We start from the raw sequence: 22625 nt of genomic DNA on the forward strand, positions 1-22625 counted from the left end.
AAAGGTGGCGCATTGCTGGAGTTGCGTCGCAAGCGCGACGCAGCTCCAGCAAGGCTCGGGGGTGCCCCATCTTCACAATGCTGCGTCAAGACCTATGCCTGCTTCAAGCAGGCGCAGGGTTTTGACGCAGCATTGGCCTGAAAGTGACTGAGTGAAATCTTATAGATTTCACTCAGCCACTGTTAGGAGGCGTTCCTGCGCAGGAATGCCCCCCCCCTGCGCAGGAACGCCTCCTTATGGCGCAGGGCTTTACAACGTGACGCATCTCCTAGATGCGTCACGTTGTAAATAGGGCGCATTGTTTGCGCCGCCGTTGCGTCAAATAAAGTGACGCAATTGCGGCGCAAAGAGGCGCAAGGGCCTCATAAATCTGCCCCAAAGTGTTTTCTGATTTTCTGCAAATGCGGGTGTTTTGTACAATATTAGGTGATATCGTTACACTGCCTCTGGCTGTCATTTGACTCATACACTTTTTAATCTTTGGTGTACTGTCTTTGTTAGTGTATTCTTATTGTTTGGGTTTAAACCTTTTCTTGCTTGCTCTCTAGTCTGTGCAATTTATGGTGAGAGCGATAGACATTTTCTCACTTTGTAAGTGATCCCGTCTAGATGTACCAAATTGGTAGTGCACGACCTCGCTGTTTGCCATCTCTTGAATGTTACAAAACAAAATGGGCAACCCAAACGACCCTTGAAGGCTTGGGCAAAGTAAATGATAAGGTAAAAGTGCCTTCAAGGGATTTATTCAAGTGTTCTAATTTAAATTATTTATATAGTTGGATTATAAGGTCAGATAAATGATTTCCTTGAGTGGTGTTTAATTCCGACTATTTGATACCTCAGTATAGTAGTGTTTACAAATCACAAAATAGAGACATTTATAATGTATGATCTAAATCATCAATGTAAAAGCATACAGAACAAATGAAGAACAAAAACAGGTGTGTATAGAAAAATATTCACTTTTATCTTTACTCTGGACTTTATAATCCAACTATATAAATAATGTAAATTAGAACACTTGAATAAATCCCTTGAAGGCACTTTTACCTTATCATCTCTTGAATGTGCCCGTCAGATTTGCTCTGTTTAAGGCCCAAGCCAGCAGGAATGTTCCAGGTAAGGCCGTGTGCGCCCGTCCTTGCCTGTATGCACCCCATTCTTGCCCAGGACCATGCTCCGTCTACCTCATTTAGTTAAGTAGAGACCTTCTGTTAGCTCTTTATAATTGATCTCTGTGTAGCAGGGAACCTATTTGTTCACAGTCTTTTCCAAGAGACTTGGAATGTTTAAGCCACCCTCCTCAAACCCTGCTTTGTTTTTTAAATGTTCTTGTACCTTCTAGCATGGGCAGTTAAATTGGCAGGAGCTAGGTAGGAATACTAATGCAAAACATTTTTGATTTACTACTAAATGCTCACTCGACAGTGAAGCATGCAACTGAGATGAGGAGTCTCTTGAAGACTCCAGTGTGGATGTAGCATTACAACTGAAAAGTGGATCAAAGAAGAGTCTGCAGCTGACCTTGCTTTAGGTATACACCCTGGCTTTTGTCTTAAAGCATCTAATTGTACACTGCGCCATGAGGTAAGCATATCGGTTATATATAAGAAACTTCAATAAGTAGATTACCAGTGCATTAGATCTAATACTACTAATTTGGGGGCGTATTATCAAGGCCAGGCGATACACTTATCGCCGCTTTAGCGTCCGTTTTCAGGCGTAAAGGGGCGATAACTTTATCGCTTAATCAACAAGGACACGCTAGCTCGTGTTTTGCTGACTCCTAACTTTGCATCGTTAATGAGATGCAAAGTAGGCATGGCTGTGAAACCAACCAAGGAAAATATCGCGAAGGCAGCGGTGCGATATTATCAAGGAAGGGTAGCGATATTTGAAATCGCGTTAAGTATGCCTTAACAGAGGAATTTAACGTCTGTTAAATTCCTGATTAATCCAGACAGCGTGCCCCTTGATTGGGTGACGTCCCCTAGTCACAGCTTAGTCCCTCGATGGGGTTGTAAGAGTCCTTTAAAATAAAGTTCAAACACAATTTGCTCTGTATTCCAGAATTCTTTTTATTTTATTCTGTATATCCCATTGATTTTGTTTATGTTCATTCGATTCAAATGATAATTATGGCCTCCAGCCTTTATACCCAGGGCATTATCCAATGCATTTCGGCTATTCAATAGCCTTCATCAGGGAACTGGGTTATACAAATAAAACAATGTATCATACATGAGGATCCATAGGAAAATACATATAGGATTTACGCGGCGGATCGTGAAGTGGAATTGTGTGTAATGTCATCTATTTCGGTCAAATTCATCAATTAAACCAGTGCTCAGTGATTTCCCGGTAAAAAAAAACGTGAAAACAACGAAGTGTAAAAACAAACAATGTGTTCATTATCTATTCAGTAGGACATATCTTTAAAAGTCCGTGATTATACGCGCTGTAATGTGGATGCCAAACTCAAACTATAATAACCAGGATAACAAATGATGGAAATAGCTATCAGGTAAAATCAAACCCATGTTTTTCCAAAAGCCAACGCGTTCTCATTACCCCACTAAACATGCGATACCGTCTCCATGCAAATGATTTAAAGCAACCTGCCTCGCAGATTAACGCGCACCATTGAATCGTCATGTAACTTACTCGAAATAGAGCTAAAGCGACCTCCAATATTCCTTCCTTAGAACCTGCCACAAACTCGTCGTGCTCCGTATACAGGGAAAACTTAATGAGCCTTCAGTGACTCTTCGTGTCTGTTAATAACATAAGGGTAGGACTACAAAACAACGTGTAACAGCGGCCATCCTGAAACGTGCAATTGACTAGAAGCGAGTGTGTGAGACGGAGTGATGTGGAAATAAAAACCGGACTGGTGGTCCCAATGTCGCCGATTGATATTCATAATAAGAATCGATTTTTGGATGATTAGTTCTCCATGAGCCGCTGCGAATCATAATAAGTACATGTGATTCCATAAATCCTTACCTAAATTTAAAGGGAAAATTACAATTGAAAGGGAGAAAAAATTAGAGTTAGCATACAATGTAGTAATTTAACATTACAGTCAAAAAAGTTTCTACAGGTAACAGCCGTATTCAGTCCGATCATTCATTTCAGTGGGCTTCAAGGTTTCAAGTTTATGTATCCAATAGTTGCATTGCAGTAAGTGTTTATTGTTATCCATGCCTTCTCGTTTGACACAATTTCCAGGATAGTGTATCTCAACTGGCTTACATTGTGTGAGGCCTCACTAAAATGAGTAGCTACTGTTGATTTCGTCATTCTGTTACGAATGTTCGATTTATGTTCATTCAGTCTTGTCTTAATTTTTCTTTCGGTTTTCCCCACGTAACCTTGCCCGCAGGGACATTTCAATAAATAGATTACATTCATCGTGTCACACGTGGCCGACACTCGTAACTTGATTTTGTATCCTTTACTGGGGTGCGTGATAAAGTTTCCTCTAATGATGCTATTACAGTGACTGCAATTGTAACAGGGCAATGCCCCTTGAAACGTTTCTATGGGTGTGTGTTCTTTAGGTTTTAGTAAGCTTCCCAGATTTTTCGCCCTTTGATAAGCGAAAAGAGGCATTTCATTGAAGATGGTATTGAATTATGTTTCTTGTGACAAAATTACCCAATGCCTTCTGATGATGTTTTTGAACGCCTTGCTCTTTGTAGAATATTTCAACACTACTACTACTCTTGTATTGTCCTTCTTTGCAGTTTTTGTTAGTAGGTCTCTTCTGTTCGTTTGTGCACATCGTGTTCTGGCTTCTTTCAATGTTTCTAGGGGATATCCCCTGTCTCTGAATCTGTTTTACATCTCATTGATTCTGACTTCTGCTTTTTCAGGTGACGATACTATCCTCTTTACTCTCAACATTTGTGAGTACGTGAGATGCTTCTCTAGAGAGTCTTGGTGGAAACTGTTATGGTGTAACAGATTGTTGCGGTCTGTAGATTTGCGATAAATATCAGTTTCAAAGACAGAGCCTTTCCTGAAGATCTTCACATCTAAGAACGTAATCTTAGTATCATTGATCTCTGATGTGAACTGAATGCGTTCATCTCTTTTATTCAATTCCGTGATGGCTTCTAAGAGCATCTGTTCTGGGCCAGTCCATATAATGAACACATCATCAATATACCTCAGTATGAGCTTAGTGTGAGACACCCATGGCGCTTGTGTCAAAATGTGTTTCTGTTCAAAGTGCTCCATGTACAAATTTGCATATACTGGGGCTGCCGAATTTCCCATTGCTGTTCCAGTTTGTTGTAAAAAGTATTGATTCTTCCATTTAAAGTAACTGTGGAAAAGAGTAAAATACAGCAGTTCCATTAAAAAAAGTTTAAAGCTCAAATCCAATTCAGTAGTGCTTGTTCTATAGCTTCTATCCCATCCTGATGGGGTATGGAAGTATATAAGGATTTAACATCCATACTGCACAATGTAATTCGTTCATCTGTTGTTATTTCAATCTTCCCTAATGTTTCTAGAAAGTGGGTAGTATCCTTAACAAATGTCTTCAGCCTCATCACACATGGTTGCAAATATTCGTCCAACAACTGGCCAATCGGTTGAGGAATGCTCCCAACAGTAGATACAATAGGCCGAAAGGGTGGATTCCTGAGATCTTTGTGTATTATAGGCAGCATACGGATTGTCGGACTTTTTGGGTGAGATGTAATCAAAAATGTTTTTGTTCTCTCATTGATGATTCCATCGTTGAAAGCCTTATTGATTATTGTCTCCACATGTTTAGAGAAATGTTCAGTGGGATTGGCATCCAAAGGTAAATATATAGTTTCATCCACCAAATGTCGTTCTATTTCTCGTTCATAGTGTGAAGTGTTCATAACCACTATTGCGCCTCCTTTATCTGCCATTTGGCAGATAATGTTAAGATTGTTCGTAATTCTGCGAAGAGCCTCAAATTGCTTCTGTGTAAGATTATGCTGCCTTAATTTCTTAGTGAAGCTTAATTTTGATAATTCTATCCTCACCAAGTTCTCAAAAGTATCCAATGTCTTATGGGATACTGGCGCTATATAAGTGCTGTGTGGCGATAATCCCAATAGTTGGTCTTCTTTTATTTTCCCTTTGTCTGTGACGATGTTATCAAAGAAATGCCTGAGACGTAATTTCCTCATTAATTTATAGAAACTGACTTCCAGTTCTAATTTGTCTGTTTCAGTAGTTGGGACAAACATCATCCCCTTCTGTAGTGTTTCCATAGAGATCTTATCCAATCTTTGATCAGAAATATTAATAACTAGGTTTCTCAATTCAAGTTCTTCTTGGTTTTGTCCTTCTTCTTCTCTGCTGCTACACTCCGTGTATTCGGTGCATCTTTTTCCTTTCCTTTTGCCCCTCCTGGGTCTTCCTTTTCCTGCTGGCCTACCTCTAAAAAAGACTCTCCACTTTTTTGCTGATGCTCTTGATTTTGGCGATATCCTGAAGCTTCAGGTTGTTGTTCTACTCCTGAGGGTTGTTGTTGTCTAGATCTCCCAAATGTTTTCGGTCTTGTTGATTGATCGCTGTCAGTTGAGGTTGTATCCGTACTTTGCGTATATGGGTTGTATTGTCTGCGGCGGGCATTTACCTCTGCCCAGATATATATACCTCCCCGAGCTTATAGTCCATAGTATCTCTCCGTAGCTTCCTAATTTTTCTGTCATTAATCTCGTGTGTGTTTTGTTAATTGGACATTAATGTCCTCCAATATTTTGGCCCAATCCTCCGGTGGTGTGGCTTTTGTCAATTCATTGGTTACTGTTTCAATCTCCTTTTGTAGTTCCTCCAAAATGTTAGATAATTCCTCGATGATAAGAAGGATGAGGTCTAAGGAGCATTTGTTTAGGATTGCGTACCACTTTTCTTTAAACTTCAAAGAATTTTTGCATAGTGATGGTTTGAGGGCGATTCTTAGACCCCTGGGTATTCGAAGCGCACAATGGTATTTCACTAATGTGCTTGCATGCAGCCTCTGATTGATTTCCCTTTCCGAAAGGTAGATTAGTTGTCATATATTTTGTTCCTTATTCCTATGCGAAGTCGTTTCCGTTGAGTCCTCATGTATCAAAGCATAAATGCGAGTTGCTTCATCTGTTGAAAAAGCAAAGGTGTCGGCTCTCTGATCAGTAATGTTTGAAATCTCTTCGTATTGCATGTTTCAAATAGGTGCCAAGCGTGTGTCTCAGGAAAAAAATCAATTAAATGTCATATGTCACTCTTGCACTCACAGTTATTCAGAGTTTTATCCGTTGATGCACGTTCTAAGGAAGGAATATTGGAGGTCGCTTTAGCTCTTTTTCGAGTAAGTTACATGACGATTCAATGGTGCGCGTTACTCTGCGAGGCAGGTTGCTTTAAATCATTTGCATGGAGACGGTATCGCATGTTTAGTGGGGTAATGAGTACGCGTTGGCTTTTGGAAACATGGGTTTGATTTTACCTGATAGCTATTTCCATCATTTGTTAACCTGGTTATTATAGTTTGAGTTTGGCATCCACATTACAGCGCGTATACACTACGTTGTTTTCACGTTTTTTTTACCGGGAAATCACTGAGCACTCGTTTCATTGATGAATTTGACCGAAATAGTCACTATAGATGACATTACACACGATTCCACTTCACGATCCGCCGCGTAAATCCTATATGTATTTTCCTATGGATCCTCATGTATGATACATTGTTTTATTTGTAGAACCCAGTTCCCTGATGAAGGCTATTGAATAGCCGAAATGCATTGTATAATGCCTTGGGTATAAAGGCTGGAGGCCATAATTATCATTTGAATCGAATGGACATAACCAAAATCAATGGGATATACAGAATACAATAAAAAGAATTCTGGAATACAGAGCAAATTGTGTTTAAACTTTATTTTAAAGAACTCTTACAACCCCATCGAGGGACTAAGCTGTGACTAGGGGACGTCACCCAATCAAGGGGCACACTGTCTGGATTATATTTAGTACTCTGAAACGGAGAGTACACCCTAGAGCACGCATCAACGGATAAAACTCTGAATAACTGTGAGTGCAAGTGTGACATATGACATTTAAATTCCTGACTAAGGCATACCTAACATGGGGGGTGGATTGTGTGGTTAAGACCACAGGCCCTATCATCAAGGATATCACCGTTTTCCATTGAACATAGCTGGAAAACCAGCGATGTTCCATGGAAAACACCGCTATCATTGTAATAATTATCACCATTGCGCTATGCGTTGTTGATACAGCGCTAGCCTGGCGATAATTTCCAGCGATAGCCGGTGATATTAAATCTCAAGCTACGAGCGGCCAGCGATAATTATCGCTGGCCGTTGATAATATGCCCCGAAATCTTTTACTTTGCAGATCTCCACTTCATCTGCCCCATGGCACACATTTCATTTGGCCTTAGCCAACAGAAGTTGCAAAAGATTCGAAAGATTAAGGTGGCTCAGCTACAGTTTGGGAGATAAAAGATTCGAAAACTAGCTCAAGAATCATAAACCACTTCTAATGAATATTCCCACAAAATTCTATCAAGAATGATCTGGGTTGCAAAAGTGCCCATAAAAGAGCTTTTTGCTCTTCATAAGTCTTTGGGTAATCCTGATACACTTTCCTCTCCCGTAAATTAGGTCAAAGCTATCCAATATTTTTCATGACAAGATTGTGCGTCTCCTCTGGTCCTTTTCAACAGCTTCCAACACTGACCCAATGGCTGTTTCTGTGAATTGTCTATCACCATGTACATGTATTTTGTCATGCTGGTTGGAATTATGTCCTGTAACTATGGATTTTATTTTGCCAAATCCTAACACCTCAGTCGCCCCTCTTGACTCTTGTCCTGACCCTGCTTGATTTAAGGAAGATCGGAAAACCATTCACCTCAGCCTGAGGTACATCCCCAGAATCTGACATAATTCTTTGAACTCAGGGTTATTGTGCAAGGAAGGATCCTGTACCTGGAGTTTAAAACTCATGTTTTCCCTTATTGAAGGGGCTGGTGCTGCTCCAGTAATTCTTAGAAATGGTGCTCAATTCTTCACAGGGAAACAGTTGACAGGCCGATTTAGAGTGAAAGCTGACCTACTAGTCTCTCGAGCCACATAAACTGTGCAAAGCTGCAAATGCAGCATCGGGATACCCAGACCTGTGGATTAGGTCTGGATCGAATTCCTGTTACTTACACCTGATAGCTGGTGAGGCATCAATTCCTTATCATGGATCACTTTGACTTATATGTGTTGGCTATCTTCTGCAAAGACCAGAATATATCTACTGTGACAATATCCACCGAGGGAGAATCTTCACACAATCAAGTACCCAGCAGACTATGCTGCAGCCAGTGTTGTTATTATGACAACAAGCTGGTAGGAGCCAAGAAGATGTCACCTATATTTTTTCCTGGGATGATACTTAGATGGAGTACTTTTAGAGTACACCCTTATACCAGCTGCTGGACATTCTTAAGCCCTACCTATGTAAGTCCGGCACAATACATACTAGTACATAAATCATGATTCTATAGTGTTCCCTCCCTTTAATCACATATTCGTAAAGAATTACGAAGTACATGTTTACATCTGCATCAGTGTCACTGGAAATGTCAGTGGTTTGGGATATGTCTATTCATGAAGCATTTTAAGAAACAACTGGAAAAGGCCTATGAGCTAACCTCCAATGCACTTCCACGAAGCATAGCGGAACAAAGTCAACTAAGATCTGCATGAAAGAGAACATGAACTCCTCAAAGGATGCCAAAAACTGCTCTGCCACTTCATCCCCAAGAGAAAGAATAAGATAGAGAATTGATAGGAAGCTAACCCCTCCAGAGTAGTCCTACATTTGTCAGTAATTCAGGTGACATACTTTGAAGGGAGGCTGGACCAAGGACTATCAAGATTCTTTACTGTAATCATATGAGACCAGGGGTGGAAATGCATTACAAAAAAGGTATGGGAACTGTGATGCTGCATGCAGTGGGGGTGGGGTTAAGGACCATAGGGGCAGGGTCAAAAGAGCAGCAAACAAAACCAAAATATTCTGTAAGTTTTCTTTGTCTTTCACCTTTAGGTAAGAACATATAGAAAAGCTTAAATAAAAAAATAAACACAAGTTAAGTTAATCTGTGGGAAGTGCACTATAGTACATTATCAACCCTCTGTTAGTTAATGCAATGCAGAGTTCAATGTGTGTAATCTTTATTCGATGCAGCAGAAACAGCAAGTAACTTGCTGCTCTGCGCTGTGCCAAATTGAGAGGGCAGGAATGCACCATATTTACTCACATATAGCGCAATCCTGCTCTCTCCCTGTGCTAGTGCACTCTGCATCAAGGTTCAAGGGTTCATACATTGCAGTCAGGATTGTTTATGTGCATGAAGTGCAACCTTCCTGCATTAAAGCAATCCTTGGAGGTGTTTTCCTTTTTCTGAGTGTACTGCAGAGTAGAACACACTTAGAAAAAGGAAACAAGGAGAAATAAAGATATTTTTCCTCAGTGCGCCTCTTTTTGGCCAGAGTACAATTTTGATGCATTTCCAGGTTTACTACTCTAGGTGAATCTGGGAATGTGGCAGAAAGCATGGGTGGATGCATGGGAAGGCCCACTCACATCCATGTAACACCTTTCTGGTGCTGAGTAATGCAAGGCAGTGACCTGCCCAGCCTTGTGTTGCCCCAGATTAACAAGCCACGCAAGGTGGCTTTGGATGGCTTGGTAAATCTGAGTTAATGATTGTGTTGCCCTTGTGTTACCCTTCGTGATGCGGGAGTAACGCAATCCTTTGATAAATCTGGGCCTGCATCTTGGTGCAGTAAAAAATATGGATGTATGACGTTACAACGCATACTTTTACAACGCATACCTTTACAACGCATTTTTTACAACGCAATATTCATTACAACGCATTCCATTACAACGCATGCCATTACAACGAATTTTTAAAAACTTCCTTTACAACGCATTCCATTACAACGCATACTACCTTTACAACGCATACCATTACAACGCATAAGATTGCATTGCATGTATGGTAAATATTGGATAGTGTAGGGGTAAAAATTACTATTCTAACTCCAGGGGGGTGCAACAGTAGGGTAAGTGTTGGATAGTGTAGGGGTAAAAATTACTATTCTAACTCCAGGGGGTGCAACAATAAGTAAGTGTTGGATAGTGTAAGGGTACAATGCGTTGTAATGTTATGCGTTGTAATGGTATGCGTTGTAAAGACATGCGTTGTAGTGGTATGCGTTGTAGTGTCATGCGTTGTTATGGTTGCGTTGTAATGGCATGTGATGTAAAGGATGTTGCGTTGTAAAAGTTTTGTTGTAATGGTAGTGCGTTGTAAAAGTTGCGTTGTAAAGGTTGTTTCCCAAGAATAGTTATTTGTGCATTTTTAGTGCTGTAAGGTCCCGGCCTGTGACATATTGCAAATTTACAATAATGACTAACATATTCACAGTGCTTTCTAAGATAAGCTGCTCAAAATGCGTAAAAAGGTTTAAGATAAAAAGGTGTTTCCAAAATATAGATTTCAGTAATACCCAGGCTGTACGTAGTGCAAATGACTTTATATAACTGCCCCTTAAAAGCATGCACTTCACAGTTCAGCTGATAATTCCCTGCACTACTACCTACAAAGAATACATCTGTGTTATCAGGAAGCTTCAAGTGATTCCATCAGTTAAAGCCAATACTGGCTTCCAAGGTTCCTTGACATTTGCAGATTAACCTGTTGTGCACATTTACATTTCTTCAGGAAAGCAGGCACCCTGGCAAGAATGCTTGTTTCTTGTTTAGGTGTCTGCCACCTTCGGTTTCAAAGCACAGGGGACTATCTGAGACGTCAGCTGAAGCATTTCAACTATCTGAATTAACCATCCCAGGATGAATGTCTTTTCACAAAAAGTAGGTGAACTGTTACTCATAAATTAAAAAAATTATGAGCATGTCGTGGCCCTCCGATCCTGCTGACTTCGTCCTCTGTATGAGACAACTGACTGAGAACCCTAAATCAGAACCTTACCAATGGGGTCAATGTTCAGTCACTATGATCCAAGGACATTACCCTCTTCAATAAGTAATATACTCCCAAATGGTCCTCATTTCTATATACATAACAATCCCACCAAGTCGATCTGACAGCATCAACCCCATCTCCATTGAGCCAAGACAGAGCACTCAAACTCTGTGGTCCCAGCAGTGGAAGCCAAAAGACAGTCAACAATGTGCTTTCTGATGCGTCGGCTGGTGTTACCAAATGTATTCCCACATCTGGTGAAATGTCGATGTGGGCGGGGAGGTATCTCCGGTACAAAAGGGGGGTGGTGATGGACGGAGCATCTGAATCAATCAAACACTCACACCCAGTCATAAGATCTGGGTTTAATCCATCACCGTTCTTTAGCCCACTCTGCCACCCCAGTTCAGACATGGCTATATGCAAGTCAGTCTAACCCTGTGCCTCATGGGAACAGTCCAGCCCGAACTGCCAAGCCATGTCTTCCCTGGACCGGAAACAAGCTTCCGGGGACCGGTTTCTGTCATTCCAGCTGTCTTCAGCCCGGCTTGCTTGAATCCAGTGGAGATATCTCCTACAGAGATATTGCTTCCACCTGATGCCGAATCAGCCTTTGCATGCATAGAGGGTTCTATGATCTATGGAAAGTGAGAGCTAGAGGACGTAGGGTACACTGATCTATGAGGACTGACCAATTTCCGCCAAGCTCTCATAAAGTTATTTATGTAGAAGCTGCAGTGGAATGACAGTGTGATTCAATTTAGCTTGCTGCTCCTTTGTGTAAATGCTATGAAAAGGCGATGGAAGTTAGGAGGGGAGGGAGGAAAAATCTTTTGGGTGGTAGAATTTCTTGGGTAGCCGCTGTGTCTCTGAAAGAGATTAAGAATTAGCACTGTTATTTAGTTAAAAAAATACAATCTTGATTCAGAATTAGGTCTGTTGAGAAAAATGAAATATGCTTCCCATATAAAAAGCCATTTCAGATTAGTGGCCAAGGAAACATCTTTTACTCTGCTTGATGGTACATTCTCAATAGGAAATCGCATGCACAAGATTATGTTTAGGACATACATTTATTAAAAGAACTACCTTACTCAGTGTTAGAAAATGGCCCTCTCTGAAGGGTCACCCTAACCTTCTTGCCTTTCCTTAACCTCTTTTTCTGACCTCGTTTTTGTAGGCTTTAGGACTCTGGGGACTTTACCACTGCTAACCAGTGCTGAAGTGCATTTGCTCTCTCCTCGAAACATGGTTCTGTAGGCTCATACTCAATTGGCATATGAAATTTACTTTTATGTCCCTAATAAAGTGCACTACATGTGGCCAGGTCCTGTAAATTAAATGCTGCTAGTGGGCCTGTATCACTGATTGTGCCACCTACACAAGAACCCTTTAAACATGTCTCAGGCCTGCCACTGCAAATCCTGTGTGTGCTGTTTCACTGCTATGTCAACTTGGCATTAAAACCCCCTTGCCAAGCCTTAAACTCCTCTTTTATTATACATAAGACACCCCTATGGTAGGCCGTATGTAGCCCATAGGACAGGGTGCTGTGTAATAAAAGTTTGGACATGTACTTTAAAGTTTTGTATGTCCTGGTAGTAAAAAACACAAATTCATTTTTACTACTGAAAGGCCTACTCCTCTCATAGGTTAACATTGAGAAATCCTTATTACACTTTTAAGCTATACTTCCTGATTTAGAGAGGGTAGATTAGTAATATTTTATATGATTGGAATGGTAATGATGAATCGTCTTTACTGGCAAAGTTGGATTTACCATTACTATTTTAGAAATGCTATTTTTAGATAGTTGGCATTTCTCTGCTCTTGAAAGCTCTGTGTGCCGGCAGCCTGTCTCAAATGCACGTCTGGGGAGGGTGACCAGTTGACTTTGTGCATTCCCTCTAGACAGCCACAGTCCTCTACTGACCTTGTGGGAGTGCTGTTCCGGTTTGTTCGTTGCTTCAGGCCGTTAAGCCACGCCTCGCGGCCCCCGCTTCGCGGGTGCCGCTCGCAGGCAAAAGACTTTGCTGGGACTTTGTTTGTGGGTCCCTGTTTGTGCATTGGAGCACCAACGCGCCTGCTGTATTTGTCCATCTTCAGACAAGGGCTAGAGGCGGGACTGCGAGGACCAGCGTGCTGAGCGGCGCTGATCGGCCGCAGCTGGTCCTCTTCCCGCCCCCTCCACCCGTTAAAACCATCGCGGAGTGTGAGCTGCCTGGGTTCCTCTACTGACCTTGTGGGAGTGCTGTTCCGGTTTGTTCGTTGCTTCAGGCCGTTAAGCCACGCCTCGCGGCCCCCGCTTCGCGGGAGCCGCTCGCAGGCAAAAGACTTTGCTGGGACTTTGTGTGTGGGTCCCTGTTTGTGCATTGGAGCACCAACGCGCCTGCTGTATTTGTCCATCTTCAGACCAGGGCTAGAGGCGGGACTGCGAGGACCAGCGTGCTGAGCGGCGCTGATCGGCCGCAGCTGGTCCTCTTCCCGCCCCCTCCACCCGTTAAAACCATCGCGGAGTGTGAGCTGCCTGGGTTCCTCTACTGACCTTGTGGGAGTGCTGTTCCGGTTTGTTCGTTGCTTCAGGCCGTTAAGCCACGCCTCGCGGCCCCCGCTTCGCAGGTCTATCAAGGAAAAACTTCTACTCGCTCTACTAGGGGTCCCAATACCAAAAGCATTTTTCAAGGGGGATATATTGATCTCCCTCCTGAAGCCAATGATTACGTGGTGGTTTTGACGGGTGTGCCAGAGATAGAGAATGGCCATCACGAATACCAGCATTCTTTGCATAATAAGGTCATGCACTGGCTTAACACCTACAGACCGATTCCCAATGGCAGAAGGAGCAGATTCACAATGGTACGCAGAGTACCGTGGGTGGGATCAACAAGGAAATCCATTCCCGGTGACTGTATAGTCGTGACGTTTGACGATCTCTCCACGGCTAATCACATCTGTACCTGGGTGAGCCAAGAGGGGGGTTCCTCCATTGCCCCGAGGCCTTTGTCATTCTTTTATCCACCACGTGTTGCATATCCACAGGGGGGCAATTGGTCTTTGGGTCCCCAACAGCCTAGTTGGGGGTACTCCTCTAGGGAGCATAATTCGACTAGAAGCTGGTGCGGGATCACAACTTCAAATAGGTTTGGCAGCCTTGAGGAGGTTGACTGACTCCCTATGTCTCCTACTCCGGTACCGTCAACACAACCCATGGCCTCTTTGTTGGAAGCTGATATTTGCCCCTTGTCGACTACCCTGGCTGTGACAAGTACTGCCCTTCCGATGCAAACTAGGACCCAGGTTTCACCTGTTCAGGGCCTGCTGTACTTCTCCAACTTTGACGGTAATACCAGTACTTCCGCAATTGTGAGTGAGATAGCCCTTGACCCGCTGCCACCTATAGCTCCTCTCCAGTCCTCCTGGCTTGTCGGTTACGATGCTGCTCCTCCAGTCCCTGCCCCCCCGACCCGCAAAAGATCTGCAGGCAATTCCCAGCTCAAGATTTTAAGCTGGAATGTGGCAGGGCTTGCTCGAAACTTTGACAAGCCAGACTGGAACTCCTTTGTGGAGCCTTTTGGAATTTGCCTCCTCCAAGAAACCTGGTGCTTGGAGCCCTTGCACAGGGTGGGTTTTAAGACGTACTTTGTACCAGCATCTAAATCCAAGGGCAGTAAAGGCCGCCCTTCTGGTGGACTTCTTATCTGGGTAAGTATTACACTGGGGCTCTCTATAAAACATATAAACACTCAATCTCCAGACCTGATGAGACTTACCATACAGTGTCCGGGGGGCAGGTTCTTAGAAGTGTTTAACCTGTATCTTAGGGGGGTCAGGGGGGGGGAACTCTTCTTTATCCTCAACTAGAGTTGAAGAGGAGCTTAGTGGTTGCAACATTGACTCCCTTATCGTCCTGGCTGGGGATTTTAATTGCTGTTTTGAACCGCTTGCCAGTGAAGACATTTTGGACACCTGGGAAGACGATGCCAAGCGAGGTATCCCTTTGCTTGTTCTCGACCCAATCAAAAAATGGACACAGAATGTCATTGACATTAATTCTCTCTGTTTAGAATTTGACCTCAGGGCCGCTAATGGCCGTTCTAAATCAGATACCAGGGGTGCGCACACCTTTAACAGGGTGGGCTGCACCTCGAGAATAGATTATATACTGCTAAACCACAACTTATGGCAGTATTTCCAAGACATGGAAGTCCAACAAACAATGGATAGTGACCATAATCCCCTGGTCCTATCACTTGCCATCCCGTGGGTAATAGGGAATTCACCATCACCCAGTTCTAACTGGAAATCGTCCCACAAGGTTGTTCCATCTAATTGTGGCAGGCGATTAAAATGGGCAAAGATCGCCGTGGACGAAACCAGAATGGCCCAAGTTGGGACCATAATGACGAAAGCTAAGCTCCTTTTAGGTGCGTTGAATTCCGATAATGCCGTCCTTACGACTTTTACGGAGACCATCGCATCGCTCAGTAATCTGTTTTTAGTTCCTCAGGGTAAGGCCAGGGCTATTCGGAGAGCTGCAACTAGGGGTAGAGACCAATGGTACTCCCCCGCCTGTCGTGTAGCCAAAAGCGAACTGATCCGGGCAGTTGGCAAGAAAGTGCCCGCTCTGATCTCACTCGCTAGGAAAAACTATAAAAAAGCCCAAGCAGTGGCAAAGGTTACCCATGAAACAAACTTCTGGAGAGATCTAATGGATGCTGGCTCCAGTAAGGACTCGAGGGGTTTCTGGGCCTTGCTTAGAGGCAGGGACAGGCCGGTCGACTCACTGTTGACATGTAACATCACAGGGGAGGCCTGGTTGGCTCATTTTTTCCAAACTTTACTCTAACCCATTAGGGGCTTTGGATCAGACCAGGGGTCTCAGATACAGAGTACCTGACGCTAGCATAGATCTAGACCCCATTTTTACTTCTAAGGAGGTCGAAGTAGCGATCAGTTGCCTTGTGCCCAATAAGGCGGCAGGCCCAGACGGCGTTCCGGGCGACTTGCTCCGTATTAACGTGGAGGTGTGGAGCCTACTCATTGCCCAACTCCTGAATGAGGCTATGAAGGGCGGTGGCTTCCCAGATTCATGGAGGGGTGCGGAAGTGGTCCCTATTTTTAAAAAAGGCTGTAGGGACGACCCTGCCAACTACCGACCTATAAGTCTACTTGATTCTACTCAGAAGGTAGCAGGGAAGGTAGTTTTAGGGAGGATTTTGCAGTGGGCCGATGCAAAGCAGGTCTTGTCTGACTTTCAGGCCGGTTTTAGAACAGGTACTGGCACGATTGAGCAGACATTTCGTTTTCTAATGCTTTATTGGAAAGTGGTAAAACTGGGCAAAGGCAGTCTGTATCTCGCCTTCATAGATTTGCGGACTGCCTTTGACCTAGTCCCACGCAATCAACTGTGGGCTGTTCTTGAGGGCATGGGCATGCCCTCTTACCTGCTCGCATTGATTATTAAATTCCATGGAAGCAATTTTGCTCAAGTCAGATGGGGGGCGCAGGGCGAAAAAACACCTCGCATCTCTGTAGACAGGGGTGTCCGCCAGGGGTGTGTGCTAGCCCCCACTCTGTTTTCATTATATCTAAATGGAGTGGTGGAGCATCTTCTTAAACTACCAGCAGATGCACCCTCCCTGGCGGGCAGGAAGATACCAACTCTCCTGTTTGCAGATGATACCCTGCTGATCTCGAAATCCCCTCTAGGCCTCCAAACGCTGTTATCAAGGTTCAAGGGCTTTTGTGATTCCAGGGGCTTGGCTATTAACATCAGTAAAACCAAGTTCCTGGTGCTGAATCCCCCTAGGAAGACAGTACACCCCCCAACCCTTGACTCAATTCCACTAGAAAGGGTAAGGGAATTCGATTATCTGGGCATCCGAATCTGTGACTCTATGAGCTGGAAGGCACATCACCAAACAACTATTCTGTCTCATAGAAGGGTCACGGGTGCGTTACTAAAAGAACATCGTGCCTCTCCCCTTAAACCTATCGGGGTGATATTAGATATCTATAGGGCTAAAGCTGTGAGTGCGGCGTTATATGGGGCGGAGCTGTGGGGTACACAGAAATTTGACACTTTGTCTCAACTTGAGAATAAATTTCACAAAGACCTAATGAGGCTCCCTCAGAGCTCTCCCACTCTCCCCCTATTACTTGATACAGGTACACGTCCTATAGCCGAGCAGGCTAAGCTACGCCCTCTTTTATTGTGGGCCCGTATATGGAATGTCCCTGAACTCTCAAGCTACGCTGATGCACTATGTGAACTCCTCTCAACCCCGGGTTGGTATAAGATCGGATGGCTCCTGGAAGTGAAGCGCCTCCTTTGCGCATTGGGCCTGGGAGACGCATGGGCCAACAGATCTTCACCACCTAAACAGTTACTAAAGAAAATATTCTGGTCGTGGGTGGATAACGAGAGAGGGAGCCACTCCAATCTATGTAGATCGGCTGCTGAGTTTTTGGTCATCAAAAATCTCCCTTTTAGAGAACCTTACTTGGATGTGATCTCTAACCCAACAGACAGGGCACTGTATTTTAAATTTAGGGTTGGAGTTTTGCCCCTAGGTACACGGACAGCGAAGTGGAAACCCCCTTGGCAAACTACAGCAACCTGCCCTTTCTGTGCTAGCAGGGATGAATCCATTGCCCACTTAATGTTTGAATGTTCGGCGTATGCTGCTCCTCGCCGCAGATGGCTGAAACCGCTTTGTTTGAGGCTGGGCACCCGGTCACACGTGGAGGCCCTACAGATGCTAAGATCAGACACGCACCCCTTTATTGCTTGTGGACTGGCAACATTTTTGGGATGGGTTTGGAGGATTAGATCTGCAAGAAAAATGATCCTCCAGTAAAGTCATCTACCCCGATCCCTCTGGTTTTAGCCATTTATTGCTGTGCTTTTTTTCCCCCTAAGGATGATATATTGTCAATGTGTAGAAATGTATTTTAGTCGGCTGATTTGTAGAATTGCTGTATATATTATACTGTCTTCTATTGATCTGCTTGTTTGTACTGTTGGTGGAATTGCACAAATTGTTTAAATTTTATAATTATTTTTATACTGTAATGCTTTTAAGAAATGACAAGATATTTCGAAATAAAGCTAACAAGAAGCCACACACAAAGACGGTTATGTGTGTCTGAGTGCCCATCTGCATCCTGATGTCTCATCCTGGGCAGGATGGGAGGGAAGAGCTGACACACCTGAATAAGCAGTGTCCTGTTCCTACACACAGTTGATTACCCCCTATAGTTAGTCTGGAGCAAGGGCTAGTGTTAGACCTGGCACCATTGGTGTGGGTCTCCCTTCCATTTTTTGCATTTACCTCCTGTGTTTTGCTGTGTGTTGGACTTAATTTATGCTGGTCTAGATGCTTAGGGCACTTTGCCACTGCTGTTCAGTGCCAAAGTGCAAGTGCTCCCTTTGTAAATTAGTGTTATGGATTAGTGTTTCCATGATTGGCTATTTGATTTACTTGTCAGACCATAGTATAGTGCACTGTGTGTGCCCAGGGCCTGTAAATCAAATGCTGCTGGCGGGCTTGCAGCACTGGTTGTGCCACCTACCAAAGCAGCCTGTAAAATGTGTCTGGGACTGCCATGTCGACTTGGCAAGTGTACACACTTGCCAGTCCCTAAACCCTCCCTTTTCTACATATCAGCCATCCCTAAGGAAGGCCCAAGGTACCCCTGTGGGCAGGGTGCATTGTATGTGAAAGGTAGGACATGTCCTAATGTGTGTTGCATGTCCTGATAGGGAAATACTGCCAATTTCGTTTTTCACTATTGTAAGGCTATCAGTTCCCATAGGACAGAATGGGGAGTTTGTTTATAATATCTTATAAACATAACTGACCCTGGGAACAAGATAGAAAAGTAAAGTTTAGTATGCCTGAATTTAGAATGTTAAAATGCATCTTTTAGTGAGGGTGATTTTTACATTCTGTGTTTGAAAATACCACTTTTAGAAAGTAGGTATTTTCTTGCCTAACCATCCAGTGTGCCTCTGGTAGGTTTGTATATTGCATATCTGGCTTTTGGATGACAGGGGCAGGAGAGGGGCAGTGGCTCCAGAAGTCTGATGATTCAGGGCTGGGCTGAATAGACCTGGGCTGCATTTAGAGTAGTGGGAGGAGATTTCCTTTCACCTGAATGGGCCTGGTCTGCCTGCAACAATGCTGTCTCCACCTTCTGCCAGGAAGCTGCACCAGTGAGGCCAGAACTGGTTTTGTCTGGGTACAGACACTCTCTGCCTTCAGAGAACAAAGGATGAATTTGGTGTATAAAAAGAGGGGGCCCAGACTCCGGACTTTTAGATCACTTTTTGGAAATCAAGAGGAGCCTTTGCTGATGAGAAGAGCCAGAGAAGCTGAGGAGGAAACTGCCCTTGTGCTCTTTGCTGTCTAAGGTTGGCCTTCAGTGGCTACTTGCTGCCAAAGAAAGGAGAAAAGGACTTTGCTGCTTGCTTTGTCCCCCTGCTTGAAGTAAAGATATCAAAGGGATTGAACTGAGCTTGCCCCCTGTTCTAGAGGTCTCAGAACAACAAAGACCTCACTGTGTCAGGGGGCACCGTCTCTGATCATCGCCGCAGAAGAAAAGGGTAACCGACTCTGTCATCGAGTCCGTCGCAGAATTCCGTGTCCTGAAAGCACCGCCGAGAGCAATGCCTCGCTTCAAAACGCAACCCTAGGCTCACCGACTCCGTCAACGAGCCGCTGCTTGCAACCAGTCCTGTGGACACTGCACTCCGCAACACTTCGCTACATGCAGCAATGATGTCACCGACTCCATCGCTGCCCGACTGCAACCTTCACAGGCTCCATTGCCGTACCATGACCTGCCAGCAACGCCGCGAGCACCGTCTCACCTTTCAACGCAATCCCTGGTCTCACCGACTCCCATCAACAAGCCTCTGCCTGCACCGAATTGTGAAGACATCGTCCGCCGCTACGCTCCACTTCACAATGCGAGTGCGACGTTTGCCCCAATTGGTTTGCACCCTCGTGTTGGTAGCATCAGAAAAGTACTGTATCAGAGTCTGTTGACGCTTTAGCTGGCCTGTATCGATGCGGGCAGCTGGAATTGTTAGACTCTGTCATATTCAGTATCAAGGTAGCCCCAGGAGGTTTTTTTACACAAGTACTATTTTTCAAGAGTATTGTATGTTGGATTTTTATCGCATTTGGTCTTGTTGGTTAAGATGAAGATTTACTATTTTTCTAAACTGGTGTGGTTTCCATTTGTAGTGTTTTCACTGTATTACTGTATGTGTTCACAAATGCTTTACACACTGCCTCTGAGATAAGCCTGTCTCCTCGTGCCAAGCTACCAAGGGGGTGAGCAGGGGTTATTTTAGAAGTGTATCCCCCTTACCCTGACTAGAAGCAAGTGTCCCTATTTGGAGAAAGGTACCTACCTCTGCCAACTATAGACCCCTATTGCTAACATCTAGGTAGAAATATCTCTGTGCACTTCAAAGACCCTTCTTTGAAGTGACCCCCACTTCAAGGCACAACTGGTTATAAGTACTGGGTCTCTGACCCCACCACACCAGACACTTCAGGACCTGTAAAGAAACTCTTTCATGAAGAAAGACTGCTGTGCTGCTAAAAAGACTGTCATTCTACTTTTTTTCTGCTGATCTGCCCTACTACCACCCACCCCTGCTGAGGAAGAACAGGACTCTGCTTGAACCCAGAGTGATTTCCAAGAGCTGGATGGCTTGCCTCCTGTTTTTGAGACTCTCCTCCTGTTTTTGAGACTCAGGGATATCCAAGTCTTGCCCCCTGCTCCTGTGCCTGGTCCATTGGAAGTGGACTCAGGTTCTTGCTCGAGTCGACCCAACGCTTCTCCTGTCTACGTGTTGCATAACTGACGCATTATTTGTTGCAGGAGCAGAATCGCACATCACACTCGGAACCAGCACATTGCCTTAAAGAGCTGATGCATCAGAACCAACGCATTGCCGCTGCTGTAGTGTGGGGATATTGACGCATCCCTTTGACCACGTGGAGAAACCCGGCACATCGTCTATGGAATCAACGCCTCTCAGCACATCACCTTTGGGACCTGTGCATTGCCACAACTGTGTGAAGAAAGTCGATGCATCATCTCGACTGCGGGATCGACACGACGCTTCGCTTGACTGCACCCAGCATTTTGCTGTTGCCACCAAGATCAAGGTACTTTGTCAGTGGGCCTTGCGTGGCTTCTGTATCCAACCTGCACTCCATCACATTGGGCTTGTACTATTGACTTTGCCCGGTCCAGCGTGACCAGATAAACCAACTTCAAAAAATTGTATCTCGACTTCTATTTATTTAATTTTTGTCGCTTTGGTCTTGTTTTATTTAGAAACATCATGTCTTTTTTTCTAATCTTTTTGGTGTGTTTTCATTGTATTACTGTGTGTTGCGTTGCACAAATATTTTACACATTGTCTCTAAAGGTAAGCCTGCCTGCTCTGTGCCAAGCTACAGGTTCATTTATGGTGTGTATCTGACTTACCCTGACTAGGATTGTGGTTTCTGCTTGGTCAGGGTGCAAACCTCAGCCAACCAGTAACCCAATTTCTAATACCCAGTGACAAGAAGGTACTTGACATTAATGAGAAGTGTCCTTTTCCTGAAAGTACTAAATGCCAAACAGAACTAACCATGTTTAAATTGTTCCTGTATTATTAAACATTAAGCTAAACTATTCCAATTACTCCTGGCATGTTCAGCTGTACTTGTGGCCTGGAAAAAACATTTGAAATCCCATTTTAAACAAGCTGGTATAAGGATTGTGAAAAATGTTCCTTAAATATTTATTAGGCTTGCAAATGTCAAAGTTCCCATCAGAGTGGCACTGTTTCTAATTTAGGTAGAGCAAATATAGGAGTGTTTTTAAAAATGTATTACATTGAGATAAATGTATGATGTGAAATTCTATTTGGATTCAGTAGTGGGGTTAATGCTCCGTTTGTATTTTAACACTTAATGATAATGTAATTGCTCGATTATGGCAGACTACATAATATATATTGAGTGAGGAAAAAGCCAGATTAACATCAGTTTACAGCTTGTAATGACTAATGCATAGAGGTTGCAGATATTAGGTGGCTATACTTGGAAAAGGTAAGCAAGGGACCAATATACATTTTTTCATGTTGTAAATGTGAACACCATTTTAAAATAACGGTGCCTTTAAACGATGTTCTTGTGTCCCCGAGTTCAATTCACCTCTAGTATGTGGCCTTGGTTTATAATTTTTCTGTTGAAATAAAAAAAAACACTTTAAATGGCAGATGATAGCTCACACAACGTAAATATCCCTTTTGTGGCCAGCGATCAAAAATATGAAAACTGTAGAAAAAGAGAGAAGGTTCAAAAATGATGCCAGAAGGAGATAATTACATGTAATCTCTGTCAAATTGTCATATATTTATAATTTTTTTAAACGTTAACTTGTACTTACTTGCTTGTATTTTTTAGGCACTGAATGAACTTGCGGCCAAGCATTCCAACTTGAAAGTGATTCAGCTAGGTAGGTGTATTGCTCTCCAGTCCTCTGTTTTTGTCACATC

At 43.6% G+C, this 22625-nt stretch overlaps 1 protein-coding gene across 1 annotated transcript in view; it reads left to right on the forward strand.

Annotated features, from left to right (window-relative positions):
• Window positions 1-22625, forward strand: part of LOC144798356 (C-signal-like) — a 294329-nt gene that overhangs the window by 35584 nt on the left and 236120 nt on the right. The window contains exon 2 of the mRNA XM_078669192.1: window positions 22534-22585. Within this exon, the coding sequence (XP_078525318.1) occupies window positions 22534-22585 (52 nt within the window). The remainder of the gene's footprint in view (window positions 1-22533; window positions 22586-22625) is intronic.

The sequence above is a fragment of the Lissotriton helveticus genome, chromosome 12 (assembly GCF_964261635.1).
Source record: "Lissotriton helveticus chromosome 12, aLisHel1.1, whole genome shotgun sequence".
Lineage (NCBI taxonomy): Eukaryota > Metazoa > Chordata > Amphibia > Caudata > Salamandridae > Lissotriton > Lissotriton helveticus.